This window comes from Sylvia atricapilla, chromosome 13 (assembly GCF_009819655.1).
Source record: "Sylvia atricapilla isolate bSylAtr1 chromosome 13, bSylAtr1.pri, whole genome shotgun sequence".
Lineage (NCBI taxonomy): Eukaryota > Metazoa > Chordata > Aves > Passeriformes > Sylviidae > Sylvia > Sylvia atricapilla.
The window spans coordinates 6,741,448-6,761,915 of NC_089152.1; the positions used below are offsets into that span (position 1 = coordinate 6,741,448).

Here is a 20,468-nt window from a genome sequence, read left to right on the forward strand (position 1 = left end):
TCCACAAGTGGAGTCACTCCCATCGGTTGGGATGTGGCTGGGGTGTTCCATAGCTGCTGTCAGGCACAGATTAAGGATGAGGAAGGCAAAGAGGTGACCTCAAACTACCCAAACCTGTCGTCCTTTCACTGATGTTTAAGCTTGATGTCACCAAGGATGGAGTTAGTGAGGTATAATTTCAGAGTGAACTCATATTTTATTGCCCTGACTCTTCTCCAGACAGCTCAGCACATTTTGGATCTGTTTTAGTTAGAGGAGGTGCAAAATAGCACCTTTCTTTAAAAAAACCAAACCAACAACAAAGTAATATTTAGGAAATTTTGAACTGGGAAATACGAGTGCTTAATTTTTCCAAATTTGTCATTAATACTTTTTCCTGAAAGGTGAACAAATAAAATATGTACAGGCGTTTCTTAGGCAAATACTTGTCTGTTAAAGGTTTTGGAAAGAGGGCTTTTGCAGGGGCTGCAGTCTAGTTCTGCACTCCCGATTAACCCAGTGCAAATAGCTGGAAGCAATTGAGAAAAAAAGAGATGCAACATGGTTATATTTCAGTGTCAAGAGTTATGAAAGCTGAGAGTTTTTTAAAAGATCACTTAATTTTTGAATCTTGAAAAAGTAAAGCTTGTCATGGAATTCACACTAGTGCTTTTTCAGTAAGGAGTGTAAAAGAAGCAATTAAATAATTGTCCAAATATGCACTAAAAGCACCTTGGCATTTAGAGGGAATTGATTCTTTGCGAAAGAAGGCAAATATTGACAAGTTATATTTTTATATTTATTGAATATTAATCTAATTTCACAGTTGTTGCAATTGATAGGAAACATCCCATTATGCTCTGTATGGGATATCTCATATGTAGTATATTTATCAGCACCTCAAGCTACAAGTGTTTACAGCTGTTTCATGCAGAACTTCAGTTTGCACCATGTACTTCAACGGTGCACTTAAAAAGGGTTTTTAAACTATGGAATAAATCACTTGAGAAATCCCAGGTTTGGGAGGCGAACAAACTTATAAAGGTTTATTTGTAAAGCTCTGTGTTTTAAATCCTGGAATTCACTGAGGGAATGCGAATCTGATGTGTAGATGCTACAGAAAGCCTCAGGTTGTGACTCTTTGTGCTTTCTCCTGCAGAATGTGAGAACTTCTTGGAGGATGGGCTGAGCAGCGTCTGTGCCTCGTCACAGGGTGGTCTTAAAAGAGAGTCTGGGAGTGAGTCTGACCTCTTCCCCCTGCCTGGTGATGGGATGGAAGACCTTGTCTTTGGGAAGGTAAGAAAAAAGCCTGGTTGGGATATGGTTAAAAAACAGGCCCCTGATAAACCCCTACAGCACACACAGATCATCTTGGTTTCACTGGTGAGTTGGAAACCTGGAAGTGATTATCCTGGAACCGAATAGATGGCAAGGATCCGGTCTCCTCCTCGGATGCAGCAACATGAGGGATGTATTTACTTGCAGCAGAATTCCAAAAGCTGTGCAGCCCCCAATGGTTAAAAAAATGGAAGTAATTTTGTCTGTCCAGAAGTAAATCAGGCACCAGAGGAACAGTTGAAAAGGTGGATTTTCTTGCAAGGTCATTAGGGATTGCACAGATGATATGAAATCCATCTTTAACTCATGTAACAAAGAGCTTTTCTCCAGCTAACTGTGACCTCTGTGCTGACACCTTCAGATTTATATGCTGTAATTCTCAGAGGAACCAGTGTTTTTCTGTAAATTCAGTGTCAAAGGAAGGAAGCACTCATTCTAAATACTTCAGGCCAATTCCAGGGAATAGTTTTGTTGCCTAGGCGACATACCTCTAATGCCTGTTTGCGTGCAAGTAAGAATGAAAGTGTTTTCAAGTTTGCTCAAAATCAACAACAGAAATCATTGCTAACTTTAGTCATCCATGTACCCTTTGTGTTGCTGAGGAGGAGTGGGAGAGACCTGAGAGACAGAGCTGGTCTCCTGAGCAGAGGATGCCTCCCTTTGGCGTCAGTTTTTTGCATCTACGTCAGAGCAGCCTGAATTTATTCAGGGGGGTCATCAGGCTTTTGCTCTTGAAGAATCATCTTGCTGCAATTTGCGTTCTTCTTGGCATAAGCAGATGATGCAAAAGCACCCAGAAGGAATTTAGTGATGTAGAATCAAAAGGGACGTGACCCTTCTTTAGAGCAGCCATCACTGTGGTCTCCATGAAATCCCACTCTTTGGTTCAGCTGCAGCTTACATGTTTGAGCAAGCACAGCTCCTACTCTGAAGAACTTAACTCTCAGAGAAGCTTTCACACTGGCTTTCTGAGAAATGCATTGAATGAAACAGAATTCTGTTTGCTGCAATCAAATCAGATGGTGGTGAATATTTTCCAGCAGGATGGGAAACACCACAGCCCAGGCTCAGTGATCTCATGTGCTATAAATGAACAGTAAAGTCATCCTTAATGCACGTGGTAGGGCACAGAGATCACCAGCCTCACCCTTTCCCATCCTACTGTCAGAAGGATCTGGGGCCCTGGATTGTCAGAGTTACAAGGCTGTTTGGCAGAGCAGGCTGTCTTCAGTTCCCCTGTGTAGAGTGACAGGGGTTGCAACAGCCAGCTGCCATTTCAGCCTGGTTTAAGGCTTGTGTGGGAAAGTGTGGGGTAAGAGTGCAGTGGCAACACAGCCAATTTTATATTATACGGAATTTTAGCTTTTCTCCTTTCTTATGTGCAGAGTTTACTTCTTCAAGTAGGAGAAAGAAAGGTTCAAATGTAACCAGAACAGGTCGTGCAGTGTAGCAGGGATGCCATAGCCAAGGGAGGAGGTGGTGAGGAAAACAGATCTTCAATTGCCAGTGGAGAGAGGGCAGAGGCAGGAAATTTTTCTTTGTAGAAAGGGAATTTCTTAATTTAGTAGCCTTTGCATTGTTCTCATTATACAGTAGGTTGCAGACTTTGCCTTCAAATTATTTCAAAAGTTTCCTGAGTTGAGTTTAGGAAGTTATTCAGAGCTAATCTTAACCTCAGTTGTTTTGTCTTTGTTTTCCTGACCAATTTGTTTCCTTGTCTTCTTTCTCAGGATTTATCTGAATATTTTTTCTACAGTTAAAGTTATTTCTAAAGGACCAGAAAAACTAAATTAGTGTTGTGAGCTCGTTCCCTAATTAAATCTTTTTTGATCTTGATTTTGATTTTAATTGATTTTGATTACAGTATTGAATCCAGGTGGTAGAAATGCAAATTATAGATATTTTTAATGACCACCAAATAGTCATTAAAAGTGGTGTCTGTAATCTTTTGTCCGAAAAATATTGTAAAGTGCTTGTCTTGGCTGTAGTTTATTTATAAACCTATGAAATAATACAGTTTCTGTATGAAATTGGGAAGAGACAGAATATGTTTATGAACAGAAAGAGGATCTCAAACCTTTCAGTGTCATGGTGATTATTGTTATTACTAGTTTGGTTCTTGTTTCCCCTTTCTGTGGAGCAAGAGTTGAACTTTTGTCTACTAGTGTTGTTTTTGGTTGTTTTTTTTTTTAAATTGTAGAAGTAACTCCTTCTTTGCTAACTGCTTAATGCATTAAAATAAATTTAGGAAGAGCAAGTTGCCATCTGTCTGGGGTCTTTGGGCTGCTTCCTTAGACATCACTTGAAATTCATAGATAGAAAGCCCTGTTCTGTCCCCAGACCATGAAGAATTGGGGTCTGTGAAGTCACAGAATCTGAAGGTACCTTACCCTGTGTTTCGTGTGTGCTCCTCTCCCATCTCCTTCCCTTCTCCTGTGCTTGTTTCTTTTCTTTCTCTTTCTGAAGTTTGTGTGCCGAGCTGTGGAACATGAGTTGTCAGGTTCAGGCAGCACTAAAACCTGCCCTTTTCTCCAGACTTTACAGGCTGTCACTGAGATGCAGAAGTTGGTTCCAAGTCTATGGCTTCAGCAAAATGTTTTAATTTTTTTTTTTTTTTTTTTTTTTGCGTCAGCACTTCATTCCCATGTCCTCGTCATCCTGCTTTTCCCTCTCTGTCCCAGACAGCCATCTGGGCAGGCTTTGCAGCATCCTCCTTCTTGGATGATTAATGCTGCATAAGGTCATTTCTCACAATCATCTGGCAGCGTCCTGGGGTGGAGCCCTTATGCTTTGCTCATCTTAACTTTTAACCAGCCACTGAAGTCCAGCGTTACTGGGAAGCTTTTAAATGTTCCTCTTGGGAAATGATTCAGATGAAGGGAGTCAGGAACCCACAGATCGTTGCCAAAGGAAGGGGTTGCAACTCAGAGTCTTGAATATTGTTTAATTTCTGCCTTTGTTTTGGTTTGCTCAAAGAAAATAAACAGCTACATAAATGCTTTGCATTTATTTTTTCAGAGTTGTTGTATCTCTTAAAAAAAAAAAGTGAACAGAAAAAAGCCCAACAGCTGTGCAAAAAAGAACAAAACCAAAGGAATAAAAATTTTAAGGGGAAGGCTGCTTTCACCTCCACTCCAAGTCATGAAAGTTATGATAAATAATTAATAGAAAGCTACATTAGGGTTAATTTTAAGGAACTTGGAGCCATAGGCAAATCAAAATCAAAAATTACTCTGTTGGGTTATATATCAAGCCAACTAAAGCTGTTGACTCCTTTAGTGGAATGATAATCTGAAAAAAATTCAGGATTCCAAGGTTTAATTTTTTCATCTTCTTTTTTAAAATACTCTAACACCTTTAATGTCTTTGAAGGTCAGGGGATAGAGAGAGTTTGTGTCTCACACTTTGCATGTTGTCATCATGGAAATGATTGAAAGAACATTTTAATTCCCCTTATCAAGACCTCCTACAGTGGAGGGATTTAGCTGAAGAAGTTATCTTATACCCCCACCATCCCAGTGATTTCTGTTACCTGTATTTGTGAAGAAGTACATGTGTCCTTTCTCAGAATACTCACTTTTACACCTTATCTTATTTTTTTTTTCAAAGCTTCTCAGCAAATATCGAGGGCAAAGAAAACGCCTATTAGCAAATGTCTGTAAAGGCTCTTTCTGGCCATGAGCTTTCTGGTCACATAAAGTTCTGAATTCATTGAGATGCAATCCAGCAAGCCTAACTTGAAGAAAATTAGTATTTCTTTAATATTTCCTTTTTCCTGTAAGAAAAGGACATATTATATTCTTCAAACATGCTATTTTCTTACTCAAATAGGATTAAAGAGCAATGCATACTTACTGGCCAGATAGCTGATTATTTGCAGTGGTGACTACAGTGTAGATGTTTTAGATGTGTCAGCCACACTTGGCATTTTTCAGACACAGTCGTCTTTCATATTAACTGTTTTCCTTTGTTTCAAAAGAAAAAAAAAAATCATTGAAATGACGGCAGAATATTTTTAGAAGAATAAGCATGAGCCACAAGTTCAAGGGAACTGTTTATTGTGTTCTGTCGTCAGTCAAATGCTCAAGGTAAAAGTTAAAATGGACCAAATGTATTTCCCTTTTTTCAAACGTCTCCTTGAACTGCGTTTTGTGATAAAAGCCCTAAATCTTCCTTGTTAGGGAAGTGGGTTTTGTTGTGCATTTCAAACTGCAGCAGTATTCTCATCTGGGAAATAAAAATTCCTCTTTTTACTCTAATTCCTCCCTGTTTAATTTAGTGTTCTGCACTATTGTTTCTAGATTTGCATCCAGATTGAAAGTTTCCAAACTGCCCCATGCTTCACCCAGCTGATGGGGTGAAGTCAGTCCTCTCCTCTCCTACTGTGCTTTCCCAGTTGCAGAATCACAGAATGGTTTGGCTTGGAAGGGACTTCAAAGCTCTTGTTCCAGCCCCTGCCCTGGGCAGAGACCTTCCACTAGGCCAGGTTGCTCCATTCAGTCTGATCTAATGTCTGACAGTATTTTTCTGTCATAGAAAAGTGGCAGACTGTTTCTTCCACTGTAGGAGTGTTACCCACATATTGACTACCTAATTTGTCTGTATTTAAGCAATTCGGTAAGCTCTATCATGAGTCACGCAAATATCAGATTATCTTGAAGACTGTTGAACATCATCAAATACTTCACAGGGCTTCCGTTTCAGTTCTCTTTTCTTTAAACCTCAACTTTCTGTTGAAATGTATCAAATTCAGTCGTTTACTAGGTTACAGGACATAGTTTTCTGAAATTCGCTATTAACATTTGACATACCTTAACGTAAGTGAATGATTTTGGAGGGATGTATTTTTAGTGTGGATTTTTAATGCTTTGTGTTTAAAAGGTTCTCATACTTCAGTGCTGTGCTGTGGATTCTGTCTTCTTTTCTTTTTTTTTTTTTTTTCCTCTGTTTCCCTTTGATGGATGTGAGAGGGGAAGCAGTGTGACAGCATTTACTTAAACCATCTCAGGAACATTACTGTGTACCTGTTAAACTGAACTAAGAACAAAAAAACAGCTAAGCTTGAAACAGGGCTTCTCTCTGAATAGTGAAATATTCAATTAGAAGATTTTTTTTTAATACCTCAGTTTCTATTTGTTTGGTTAAATAAATAGCTTATAACTTGTAGTGTGTTCCTCAAATAAAGCCCAGAAAAACAAGTCTCTGAACTGTTTAACATCGCTCCTGCTCATCCTTCCCTCCATGTGGTCTGATGCCCATCTTTCCTTTCCAAGAGCAGGATTTTGTATCCAGCTGTCTTCTGCCAAATGCTTGCTGACAGCCTGCAGCCCTTGGAGCACTCAGCTGCTGCCCAGCCCCCTGAGCCCTCTGTGTGAGGACAATTAACCACCTTTTGCTGACTGCTCTGCTGTGTATGGCCTGACAGAGCACTCTGCCTGTTATTATTTTAAATGATAACAGCACAGGGCTCTGCAGGAGGATAAATTGAAACTTCCCGTGTCAGTCCCTCGGGGCAAACACCATTTGAGACTGGAGGTGATGTCAGAAGGATGCTTGTGTTTTTTATTGTGGCCACAGGGAATGCGGAATACTCAGGGGCTCTGCTGGGGCTGTATGGTCAGCACATGGCCTTTGGCCAGAGAGAACCAGTTTGGCATCTCCATACTGCTTTTGGAGCAAACTAAACCCAAAAATTACAGTATGACTCAAAATCTCTAATACAGGGTAGCTGATCCTGTAGAACAATCTTCTTCGATGACAGATTTTGAAAAATGCTGCAAACCCTGGTATTAACTTTCTGCTTAATGGAAAGTAGATGGGGATGGGGAATTAAGCTTTTACTTTTTTCTGTCTGTTTTCTGCTACTGAGTAAATTCTCCCTTTTGTGTTGCATGATGCAGTGGAGCAGTGCATTGCTCTTGAGCTCTACAAGCCCATCCCAGTCCCACAGGAGAGGCTGGAGTTTGTCATCAGGAGCTGTGATAACCCTCTTCCCCATTACTTGCTCTCAGTAAACCTTTGGCAGTTTTATGGCACCTTGATTGATAACAGGTTTAGCCAGAAATGGTGAGAGGAACAGGATTTGCTGTGTAGGATGAGATATAGAATTGGGAGGAGGAAGGCAGGCAGAGGATGTGAGCTGGGAGCCTGGGTAATGGCAGCCAGGGACTTCTGGGGTGGAAGAGATCACCCTGCAGAGCATTTCAACATCTTTTGAAACCAGAGCAAAAAGTCACAGTTCTGTGATGGTTAATTAGTCTTATGCCATCAACTAAGAAATCTCTTAGAACATGTGAAATATAAAATATTTGCATTTATTTAAAATGTTAAATGTATTCACTTCATTGGAAGTGTTCAGGCCCAGGCTGGATGGGTCTTTGAACAACCTGACCTAGTGAACAATGTCCCTGCCCACAGCAAGGGTGTTGGACTAGCTTATCTCCCTAGAGGTCTCTTCCAACCCAAACCACTCTATGATTCCACTTTAACTTATTCTGAGTTTTTCTTACCCCCAGCAGTCTGAAGAGGAGCAGTCTGCGTGCGATGTCACCAGCTCCAGCTCCTCTGCGGATGACACCATGTCCCTGGAGAGGAACTCATCCCTGGGCAGCGACACCTCCCTCCCCTTCCCACCCACAGGGAACTTCTCCCAGCCCAAGGACAGGCACAGCCTGGGTGGCAGCTGCACCAACATGGTGTCCTCAGAGGGAGGGGAGAAGGAAGAGGAGCTGGACAGCATCACGGATGTGCCCACTCCTTCCTCCGTCCTGCGCAGCTCCATGCGGCCGCTGTCTCCGTTCCGCCGGCACAGCTGGGGCCCGGGCAAGAACGCCACCAACGAGGCAGAAATCAACCAGAGGAGGTGAGTGAAGAGCTGCTTTGGTTCACTCTGCACCCGCCCACTCATGGGTATTTATCTGAGCTTTAAACCCGGTATGATAAAACGGAGGAGTTTATCAGAAGCGAGCACGTCGCTTTTGATTATTTCTTTTTCATTTGAAGAGGTTAATACAATCTCTTAATGTATGTTTGTTTCGTTTTTCTTTAATTAACTTTCAGGATTAAAGTACTTAATTCCTATAGTATGCTTGAGCTTTCCAGAGTAAATGGAATTACCTCGGGACAGGTCTTCCATTAGAACTGTCACCACCCTTGTCTGTACAAAGGAATTATTGGAGTGTTAAATCTCACTGACCACAGAATAAACATCACCATTATTTCTCTGTTTGTATTAAGAGATAACACAGGCACCGGGGTTTAAAAAAATTCTGTGGAAGCTTTTCATAATGGTGAGATGAGTCCTCCCTGTTCCACAGCATTGGTGCCACCTCAGTCTCTCATGGACAGTAAGTTCCACCTAACCCATCACCAATGCCCCTGGTGTTGTTCAGGGAGATTCAAAAGGGAGGTTTTCCCATCTGTTCTTTCAGAAGGTACAAGAGGGAGATGTGTATGAGCCATGTGAGTGTGTCCATGCTGGTGCCAAGTGACTGTGGGAGGAAAAGTTTCTCAGTCCCCTGTTTCAGTGGGGAAGAAGATGGAATAAAGGAGAGTGTGAGGTTCCCTGCCATGCCCTGCACTGTTCAGCATTTGGGCTGTGGGATGCTTGGAGCCAAACCCTGTGTATTCTGAGCCCAGTGGAGGTTTGGCCAGTGTTTTCAATGTGCTTTGAGGCTCTCAGAGCAGGAATGGGCTTTAGCAGGTTTAGGGTGCCATATCCTCCCTACAGCTCACAGAGTGAGCAGCGCAGTGCCACTCTCTGGCTGCCTGTTGTGTCCTTATGGCAAACATTCTTCTGTTAACAGAAACAGAGCCATTGCATGTGGGGCTGCATGGCATTAAATTAAAACTGGCCACCCACAACAGGTTCCTGAAAATGGTTACTGACATCTTTGGATAATCCAGGGAGAGCCAGCAGCCTCCCATCAGGATTGTATGCATCCTGTACACACAGCAGCTGTGGGTGTCACTAAAGGGATATTATAGACCCTTCAGGTTTTAAAGTCAGTGTTGAAAACCATTCAGGATCCTCTAAGTAACATACAATTGTTCTTCATGTTGTTTGACACTGTCACCTTTTTTGGGCTTCATTCCTGGTCCCCAGGTAATATTTAAATAAGTTAAATAACGCCCATTAATTTTTAGAAGCGACAAAAGAGTCAGCATACCTGCAGGTTAATGACAGAAGGAGTCCATAGCTCATAAACTCATTTGGGACGATATTTTTTTAAGTGTAGGGTCTGATGCATAAGGATTTCTGAGGGTAATAAGCTGCATAGCTGGTAATCACTGCTCACACTGACAGATGGGGTTAAATTCTCCTGCATCACACTTCGGAGGCTGTTTCTGATATGGGAAAATGCATTCATTGTAAATGTAAGAAAATCTGAGTTAAAGGAACAGTAATTCTTCTCATATGTTCTCACATACAACCGCAGCTACATAAGGATAGCTGTCATTTAGTGTAATTAAAAAAGAAAAGCTGGGTGGGTCTGTGGTGCTGATTAGATTCATGTTTGTTTTTATGCTCCTTTTAGAAAGGAATTTGGATTATTTGCTGTGTCGTTTTGTTGTTTTCTTTGTTCTTTTCATATGTGGCTGTTGTGATGTTGAGACTCTCGTTGCTTAGTGAGAAACAACAAATACTGAGGAAGTGAAGTGCAAACAAGTGACTTTCACTCGAATCTGTTAAATTTGGAGTGTTTGCTTATTCATTGTTTTCATGCAGTAGATGCTTTTCCAGTTGAAGGGGAAAAGTCCCTATTGCAACTTGAGTTTTGCAAACCATCGAAGTGGAGTAACACTGAGCACAAGCCTTGGCTGAGGTTTGCCCTGCTGATGGGCTGGATCTGTGCTGCTCCCACCACCCTTTTGTGCTCCCTCCCCTCCTCTGGGCACCCCTGGCACTTCTCTGCTCTGTAGGTGAGCAGCTTGCACTCACTAAATGAGGAGAAAAATAACCAAATAAAGTGTAATTTCCACCAAAATCAGCCCAGGCTGATGGGCTGTGCAGCCAGGAAGAGCAATGGGGTGATGAGAGCACCATCAGCTGAGCTCTGAGAGATGCTTCCTGCCCCAGCCATGACTTGGCAGCCCCCATCCACCCCAAAACTAGTCCTGACCTTGATGGCAAAGCTAAATCAAGAAGTGCTGATACAGGACCCAAAAAGCCTACAGAAAAAAAAAAAAAATCAGCTTTTGTAAAATTTGGTCTTTTCCACTGTTACATGTTTTCTGTTTGTAAGAGGGATGAGCATAAAAGTTTGTTCACAGAAAAGATCAGGGGAAAAAAATAATAATCTTAAATGAAATGTGAAAAGATGCTCAGTTCCCCTTCACTTCCTGTCTTTCCTCAAATGCACTTCACAGATAATCCTTGTGTGTACATTTCGCTATTAAAAGTACAAAGAAAACCAACAAGGCTGCACAAAAGGATGTTCATCCTTCAGTTAATTCCTGATGTTCATAGTGGATTTGAAATGCCTGGCTTTCAGCAGTGCTGCAGTGTATGTTAAAAATCTGGGCTGGACAAAAAAAAAACCCCTCATGTTTCACTGATGGATTAAGCACTGCAAAACTGGAGCTGTAGTATTAATCACTGTTGTTAACAGCTTCTGTCAAAGAGTTTGGCCTTACCTAAACTTTAAACTGACCTGGCTTTGGCAGCAGCAAAGTTGCAGTTTGGCCAATACCTGTGCAACCTTCTTTCTGTACAAAATAAAACCAACCAAACCCCAGATTTATTTGTAGAAGAGAAGAGAAACACAGAGACTCATTACTTCCTTTCATATTTCATTTTTTGTTTTCCCTGTATGTCCATTCCCTCTGTCTGTGTGTTTAGCTGCCATTTGTTAATTTTGTTTTCGTTCAAGCTGCTGACCATTCTCCATGATTCATTTTCAGTTCAATGCGAATTCTGGGGGATGGTATAAAGAAGCCTCCCATTCATAGGAGAAGGTACAAAGCCAACTAATGTGACTAACTGTTTTGTGTTTGAATGTCTACTAACTCCATCCTCTCATGTTAGTAAACCTGTAGTACCTCTGGAAGTGTTGGCCTTAGAGCTGTGCATCCCACCTGGCTGCTTTCTCTCTCCAGTCTGACCCAGGGCAGGTTTTGTGCCCCACAGAGCACGTGCTTGAGCTGTTTTCTCCTATTAACATAACATTATGTTAATAATGAAGAGAAATCTCAGATGTTATTTTGTTGGCCTTTGCCATGTGTAAGATTTGGAGTTGGTTAAAACAGTGGTTTACCTGGGAGCATGTGTGTGGTTTGGATTGAAAGCACATCAGAGACTCCTGGCAAGACTTGCAGGAGGGGCAGCTGAGGGAGGGGATGGGTCAGACACGATCTCAGAACACTCTGCAGATCTGCAGCTGGTTGAATTAAATGGCTTTAATTTTGCTCTTTTGCTGGTTTTATAACCATCTTCCTAAAAAACAGAGAATAAGATGTGTTGTTCTCTTTACTTCCATGTGTTTTTCCTCTCTATAACAAACTTTAAGTTTCTCATCCATCCCACAAATAGGCAGTTACAGTCATGTAACCCTTGCATTGGCTCTTAGTATATAAAAGAGGATACTTAATTTTTGAGATCCACACTTAGACATCTTAGGCAACATAAAAAAGTTGAACTTCTGGCATTCAGTGGTTCTGAAAGTGCAGAAGAATGTGAAAAGAATGTTACCATGACGTTATGATGAAAAAAATAACTGTGCCTTACCATGCACCAGCATCAATGAACCTTAGCAGTGCTGTACAGTTCAAAATAACACTCTTAAATAGAATTTTTTAAAAAAGGCACAAGAAAGAACGTGCTTCTTTACTTCTAAGAAGCCACTTCGTTTGCATCACTGCAGGAAGCAGTGCAGTGCTTGTCTTCTCAGCTCATGCAAATGAACTTTTTTTTAATCAGGAGTCTCTTAGGGCTCCTCTGTAGGAGCTGTGTTAGTATTTAGAGTCAAAATATCCTGAAACACTGAGCTTACATATAGAATAAAGAAAATGTCTAGAATACCTGGTCATATCTGAAATGTGTGATAATTCTTTCATAAACACTTTGTCACTTTTTCTAGTCTCTGAACCGTTCTGGAATCATCCTCTCTAACCCCACTTGCAGAGCAGGAGCCTGAAACTGATTCCAACAGGTTATGCTCTCCCTCAAGGCTGATGTAGATAAAAGTTCATCCTCCACCCCAAATTATCTTCTGTAAAGGAATTTTGCATGCTCTGCATTGATTCTTCTAGGATTTTATGGTGTTACCAACAGGCTGTGGGTAATGCTGTCCTGCAGGACTGTGATTCTGCAGGAGTGCTTTCCACAGTCTTTGCCAACAGATCCCTTCCTTCCTTCTCTGAGATCTTAACACTTCCAGGCTTCCTCCTACATATGTAAGGCTCCTCTTCTTCCCTCCCTCTACTTTTCTACTACCCTTCCCTGCAGTTTTAGCATTTGGGATCATCACCATAACATGGCAGTGATCAGGAATAGCGACATCTTTTAAAGTCTAGTGTAAGCGTTTGATAATTTTTTTAATGAGGAGAATCTTCTTTCCTTTGATTGAAAAGGGACCACACAAAAATGAATGGCTTTGGAAAGCAAGGTGACAAGCATATCCCAAAGGATCCACCAAGCTCAGTGCTCTTGTGGCTACAAGCAAGTGGCCTGGGGAATTGTGTGTGACACCTTCCTTGGGCTGCTTTCTCAGTTGCCCCTGAGCAGGTCTGAGTGACCCAGGCCTGGGAGTGCAGCCTGTGTGTGATGGAGATGGGTTTCTTGTGGCCCAGACTTGGTTTCTCTATGATTTCACACAAGTATTTACTTCCTGTCATCCCCCCACTAATACTTAAACATCTGCCATTGTGGTTGAATTGGGTGAGGGTGATTAAGTACTTGGAAATACTGTCATATTTTGGGAAGGAATATTTTCATGAAGAACGTTTATAGTACTGTGCTGAGAGCTACTGGTGAAGCACACCTGGGAGCTTTTGGGTACAAAGCTTTGGGTGCATCCTCACCCAGTTAACATCCTTTATAAAACAGGCAGCAATTGTTGAGCACTCTTCCAGAATGTTTCCAATTGTCAAATCCTTCCAGAATGTTTCCAGTGTTGCACTGTGTGTGGAAACAACATGAGGACTTGGCATGACATGATGCATTCAGTGGGTTTAAATCTTTGTCTGTGCCGTCAGAGGCTTCTAGCACTCAAATTTTCTTGTCCAGGAAGGCTTAAATTTGCTTTGCTATTTTCACGGGCTCCTGTCATGGAGCAAAGTGTGCTCTGGCCATGTCCCCTCCTTGCATGGATCTCAGACCAGAACTTGGGAGCAGGACTTGTGCTTATGCAAAATTCCTTTCACACAATGTATGCTTCCTGAACAGCTTTTTCAGGATTTAGGGATCATTTAAATGTCATAGCTGATAAGAAGATGGATTTCTCTGTTTCTGCAAAACCTGCAGTTGGGCCATGAACTAAGAGAGAAAAAATAACAAAAGCAGTCTAAAATAATAACCAAAATATTTGCATTCCGTATTTGCATTTCTTAGTCTTTCATGATGCAGCTTTGGGACTCTTTTGGGGAATGAGAACTGAAAGGTTTTTTAGTCAGAAGCACTCTTGATTTAATCTCAAGTTAATAGTAAGATTAGCCTGTTTTTTCCTTCCAGCCTCTTTCACTGACTGGTTTACATTATTTAAGAATGTGTCTTTCTCCTTATTTTTTCCAAGCGTAGCCTGAGGTTATTAATATTTCTGTGGTGGATACTTACACTATGAAATATCTGTAAGGGATTAGTTTTCTGATTTGAGGATGAACATTACCAGGAAAATACTAATCATTACTAACACAATGGCCATGTGTAATTACTTACAAATTGGCTTTGGTAGGTTTTAGCCTTGTTTTTCCCCAAAACCTCTCTCCCCACAAGGAGTCCTTCTCCCAGTACATTGTATACTCACTAATGGGGTTGGTTTGGGGGAAGCATGGGCTGTCCTGCTCCTTGTGCAGTGGTAACCTCGGGCCTTTGGATCGCCGTGGTGTGTTTGTGCAACCAGACACGTGCTACTGCATTATTTCTGAGTTTATTGTTGGGGTTTTTTTTACAGTATGTGAGAGTGAGAGTCTTTTAACATTCCCCATGTTCCATGACAACCCGATAATCATTGCCCTTTTCCTTTCTTTGCCTCTTTTGCTGTTCCTAGTTTGAGCTGGTGTCCCTCAGGCGTACAGTACATTGCCATGGGTCCTGACTTTACTTGTAGAAGGTATGGTATGAATAAATGTGCAGCAGCACAGGAGCACTGCAAACACCCTGTCGTCAGCTTCTTGTGCGTCGCCTCCTCCACGGCTGCTCTGGCTGAAGCGTGCACGTGTTTGTTTGCTTGGTCTGCTTTTTTCAGCAATTACTCTTGGGAGTGGATCCTCAGGATGGGGCTGCACGTGGAGGTGGTGGCTGCTTTCCACTGGCCTCTGGCATTAGAGAAGCTGCACTGTTGGGTTGAGCTGCTCTGCTCTGTGGTGACTTCAAGACGTGCTTTTTTCTGCAGCAGTGATCAGAATGATGATTGTGACAGCCAAAGAATCAAACCAAGATTAAATATGATTCAGCATGGCTCTGTACCAGCTCTGTCTCATAAAGGATTTAAGTTCACACAGACATGCTCTCTGTAAACTGAAAACCTAGGCTTTTCTTCAGAGAGACTAATCATGTAAAACCTCTGAAAAAAACTATGTGATCACCACAGATGAAAATTTTCCAGGCTCTTAAAATTTGTGTCTTCTGTAGAAAGTCCCAGCGCTGAGATTGATGTTTGCAGGTCACATCTTTACCCAATATTGTTTGGAAGCCAGTCCTCCACATTTTATGGCATTATAGCTTTTCTCTGGCAGTTTTTGCTGGTTGTGGGCAGAGCTGTTAAAACTGTTCTTCTGAAGAGCAGATATTGAGAAGTAAACTTGCCCTTCCTGGTACAGTTTAATTGTGGTTGATGTATATATGCCAATCAGCAAATTACAGACCAGTATCACTGATACCCATTTTATGGGCTAATATTTGCAGCTAGTTTTGACACGAGTACATGAATTATTTTCTCTGTTGTGTAGCATTGTTTTTGCCACCTTGGAATGTAAAAAAGATATATTCTTCTGTCCTAAATAATCAGTTGAAATGGGACTGATTTCTTCCTACAGGTGTTTTAGAATAAACTTTTAAATGCCTGCTGTTGATACACATTGATGAGTCACAATCTTCCTAAAGGAGATTAAATTATAAATGCTTCAACCAGTCTTTTTTCTCATTAATTACCACGAAAAATGGTTTTCTAAATCTACTAAATCTTCTTATTCGTGGTTTATTGCAGTGTTTGCTTTCGAGGTGCATATTTATGAGCCTTTTAATGCTTCTAAGGGAGTGCAGAACATTAATCACTGCTATGCAAGTCTACCTGAATTTAAAGCTGCTCTGATTGTTTAAATCACCTGTACAACCTGTAGTATGTTTTCTTTTTCATGTGTTTGCCTGTCAGCTTGTTCTGCACTGAGATGTCATGATTAGCCTTGGGTTGGGATATAAATCCAGGCTTGGGCTGGGACTTAGTGACCATCAAATCAAACATTAGCCATGGATCTGTGCTTGTGTGCTGGGAGGGGACTCTGTAAAGCTTCACCCAGTGAACTGGGTTTCACATTTGCACAGGTTTGTTGATGCTTGGGCATGAGGAGCAAGAGGGTCAGAAGCAGAATATTAGGCAAAATTTATAAGATTAAATAGTCCCATGTGAGAGAGAATGTGTGCTTTGTCTAGGTGAGAGGAGTGTATATTGGTATTTTTCAGTAGAGGTAACTTGTCTATCAGCACCTGTCTCTATAGAGTTTGGCCAAATGTTTTATTTCTAACAGTTCTGCAAGCAAAAGTTTAGTATTTTATTTAGCTTTGAGTTATTGCCCAGCTCTGCTGGACAAGACCTAGCTCCCTCAGTAGATGATAAAATAAAATTGGTTGGATGATGGAGACAACATTTATTGAATTTAAAAACAAAGCCACAGCATGAATAAAAAAGAAACCAGATTTGGCAGAATAAATTACATTACCAATGCCAAAACTGTGCCGTGTCAAGATTTAAAATAAGTTCAGAGGATGTGGCTGCAGTGGTGACAGTAGCTGATGTGCATGCTGGGAGGGGTGTTGGTCCAGGACAGGCAGCTCTGTGCTATGCAGGGTAGTTTGATTTGGGTGGCTTTCTTCAGAGGGAGAGCCTAATAAAAAGCTAGCAAAGAGAATATGTGGAAAGGCCAAAATCTTTAGAAGGGGTGTTTCTGGATTTTCCCTGTACACCACTCAGAGTAAAAAAAACAGTAGGGAAGGTGATTGACCAGTAGTTTCAATGGTTGTTCAAGCAATGAACAAATCTTTATGTCTCATCAGAAGCACAAAGATGTTGCTATTTGCTCTGAAGGAAAAAGAACATGCTGAGGAGTAACACCTGCATTTGCCTGCACACTTCAGTGCCTGCTGTCTGTTTTATGTTTGCAGGTGCTCTGTGCTCAAAGAAATGGGTCCCTAAGAGTTTGGCAGCATCTGACCTCTGTGCTTTCTCTTTAGTTACAGCCTAGAAGGCCTTGCTGGAGACTCTGGTGAGAACAAGAAGCCCTCTACAAACCTGGAGGCTTCTTCTCTGAGCTCCAAAGACCTCAGGAGGAGTCCACTTGCCAGCAATCAGTCTCTGGTCCTGCTCAGTGAGGAGCTTGAGCAAGGAGAAATCATAGACTACAACCACCAGGTAAAGCTGTCTAACTACTGTTGGATGTCTGGGAAATGCTACATCAAATTTTGGAAGTAATTTTCCCAAGTGACAGCTTCCACCTTACATGTGCATCTACATAATATTAAATTTTTTCTGTCTTCAACATGGAGGAATCTCCAGCTGTTTTAAATATTCTACTTCTTTCTTTGTGGCAACACAACTCCTGTGTCTTCTCTTGCTTAGAAGAATGGCAGTTTTGGGGAACATACTGCTAGGCCTCAGATTTTTTTTACCAAGTTGAACCACAGTCTAGTTCTGCTGAGGAGTTGAGTCACAACAGCTATTTCCATGGCCATCAGGGGAAATTTTAACAATAAGGGTTTTAACAATATCTGTTTTGTAATGTCTTGCAAGAAAGTCAAGCACACATCATCTCTCTGTTGCATAATTAGTTGTCTGACACTTAAAAGACAAAACAAAATGTTGCATTTCACCTGTGCACTGTTTCACTGTTTCAAAGTGACAGTGCAGTAAACATGAGCACTGAACTGGGATCTGAGGCTGGGATGGTTCTGTCATTCTGGACATACCCAATGTGGTTGTGTTCTGTTCTGCAGGTGCATCAGACATCACAGCCACAAGGATTTAACTTCTGTTCTTCTGCTGTTTCATCTCCACTGACCAAATCCATGTCTCTAATGTCAATTAGCAAACCAGTGCTTGACAGTGAGTAATCCAGTTTTCCCTTACCCACTCTGTCATCTGCATAATTGAGTATATCTTGCCACCTTCCCAAAGCAAAATGTGCTACTGCCTGCTCATGCTTCCTTTATTACAGGAAGTACATGTTTCACTGCTGCATGGAACTGGGGGTGGAAAGGCAGAACTCATTCAGTTTAGTTTTGTTCTTCCCAGTGTATCCCTGCTGTTTTCTTTCTGTTGGGTTTCCTTTGGGTGGGTTACGTTTTTCTTTCTAAATTAGACTACTGGTATGAAAACTATGATTTATTGAGTTCATTAACTATAGAAAAAAATAGGATCTAATTTTGCATCCTTTCAGAGTCACTTCCTTTGATGTCAGGTAAATTCCACTTGAGAGCCCTGAGTCTAGGACTTTTTTTAAAGCTGGTGCATGGAAACTTAGGATCCATGTCTTGATCTCCTTGAGGAAGTTTGTTGCTATTCATTTTGAGTTAAATATTTTGGAGCAGTTGGGTGTAATTTATTGAATCTCATTCCTGAAGAAAATAATAAAAGATGATTCTATAAAATTTTCCAGTTTAGCATAATTGAAGTGATAACAAGCACTTAATTTTGCAACTTGGCTGAATTGATTCTTTCAGCTGAAAAAGTCATTCAGAAGGCTGCAGCTGGGTGTGCTTAGGATGTATTACACGTTTTCATTTTTTTCATTGCCAGCCAGAAACCCTGTTGACATTTTAGCTCTTGTCTTGTCACTTAGTGATGGTGTCTGATCTTTGCTCTTTATTAACATGATTCTGCCTTGCCAAAGCACAACAAGATGCTTTAAGAAAGGTGTTTCATTCATGGAGGAGGACTGCTGGAGGAAGCTCACTGGGATTGTGCTTTGTAGGAGATGTTTTTAAATTCTTTGCCATGATAATTCCATGATTAATGAGAACGTGGCCTAACGATGTGTCCCCCAGCAGCACTAACCAAAATGGGGCAGAATTACATGGAAGTGAATTCTAGGATAAATTCAGTTCTTTATTCCACTTGTATAACTTCGTGGTAGGTGTTTAAAGAAAAAAAATGACCCTCTGATCCCTTCAATCATGTTTGAATGGGAAGAAAGCAACATGCTGTGCTCAAGAACTTTAAAAACTAAATCCAGATTAATAAACGTATGGAGGGAAATCTTTTATTTTTACTGTTTACTGTCATATGTGCTGAAGGAGGAACAATTTCCAAGATTGAGTTCCTAGCCCACACTCCATCTGATGTGTCAGATGTTCCAAGAGCTGCTGTGGCCATTCACAATGTTAATCATTCTGCATTTTATAGAGAGAGGTCACAAGAGCTGTTGGCTGGAGTGCTTGGAAGAATGCTTTTAGACTTGGAATAGCAAATTTCCAGTGTGGAGCACTGTTATAAAGCCAGGAATTGCTATAAATAAAAGAATTGAAATGAAAGTTGAACTGTGCTGGTGAAGGTGGTTCAATTCACAGTAAAGTGTTATTGTTCATCTTGACTTTTAGTCTAAATAGACAGTAGACTACAGAAGAAAAAGTCGTGTTGCCTAATTGTGTTCTTCAGGTCTGGAACTCTAGAACAACTCCTTCCAAAGGCAGTCTAAACAAAACTGATGCATGGCTCTTCCTAAGAATTCTTCTATTTAAATGCCTTTCGGTGGGTCCCTCTAGGGTTGTTCCTCTTGCTTGGAAAACTGTGGACATTTTAGTCGAGTTGCCTGCAGGCAATTGGCATTTGTGACTAATGGCTGGAGGAAGTGTTCAGGGGAGTTGGTTTTGCATTGCTTGCATAGCATTGGCTATTCCTTGGACAGTGTTTTTACATTCTGAATTCAGTTTTCATGATACCAGCCATGCAAAACACCCTCATTGTATGTGGCTGAAAGAACACGTTTTATTATTCAAAGAGAGAAATAATTGCTTTGTCTTTCTCTTGAAAGTTTAATACTGATCAAGTCTTCGTCCTGTTTTCCCTGTTCTGCAAGTGAATTGGTGTTTCCATGGAATTACTCAAAAGTACCTGAATACCTGTGCTGAAGAGGTTTAATGGAGGTGCATAAGTAGGACTCTTAGGTCAGACCTGTCCCAGGGCAGGCTTTCCTCAGCCCTGTCTCAGTCACCTTTCCTGAGGACACAGGGATGTACCATGTGGGCAATGGGTGTCCAGCCATCACAGCTCAGAGATTTCCACCTGTCCTTGTATGAAGAGAAGGTTTGGGAAATAGGGCCTTTGGGATTCCAGTTTCAGTGAAGAATGACTAGCTGGTTCCTAATTCTCTTTTGAGAGACCATGTCCTTACAAACAATTGTTGTAAAGCTGCTGCTGTGCGAGGACTGCTCTTAAAAATAAATGATGGAATATTTGATGTTGCAGACTGATTGCTGAGTTTGGCACTGTGTTTGGTAGACATCTTCCAGGCAAGGGCAGAAGAGGATCTAGTGGGGCTTTTCTCATGTTTAGGTAGTTTCTTTAAAACAAGGACTCTTAAATTTTAGAAGAAGGCAGAAGTGATGCTTGTTTTTTCTGTTTTATTTTGGAAGAAGAGAAGTTTTAGCGTCTCCTTGTTAAAGATGGAAATTTTGAAGGACATAACATTATCAGCTGTTGATTTTTTTTTTTAGACATAGAAGTGGCAAGAACCTCTCCAGGTAGATAAAGTCAACACTTAAGATAAATTGTCCTTGCTAATAT

General features: G+C 41.2%; 1 protein-coding gene across 1 annotated transcript in view; it reads left to right on the plus strand.

The window, feature by feature from the left end:
* AKAP13 (A-kinase anchoring protein 13) overlaps positions 1 to 20,468 on the plus strand; it is a 70,198-nt gene that overhangs the window by 12,682 nt on the left and 37,048 nt on the right. The window contains exons 3-6 of the mRNA XM_066328288.1: positions 1,139 to 1,275; positions 7,836 to 8,179; positions 16,922 to 17,099; positions 17,681 to 17,789. Coding sequence (XP_066184385.1) covers positions 1,139 to 1,275; positions 7,836 to 8,179; positions 16,922 to 17,099; positions 17,681 to 17,789 — 768 coding nt within the window. The remainder of the gene's footprint in view (positions 1 to 1,138; positions 1,276 to 7,835; positions 8,180 to 16,921; positions 17,100 to 17,680; positions 17,790 to 20,468) is intronic.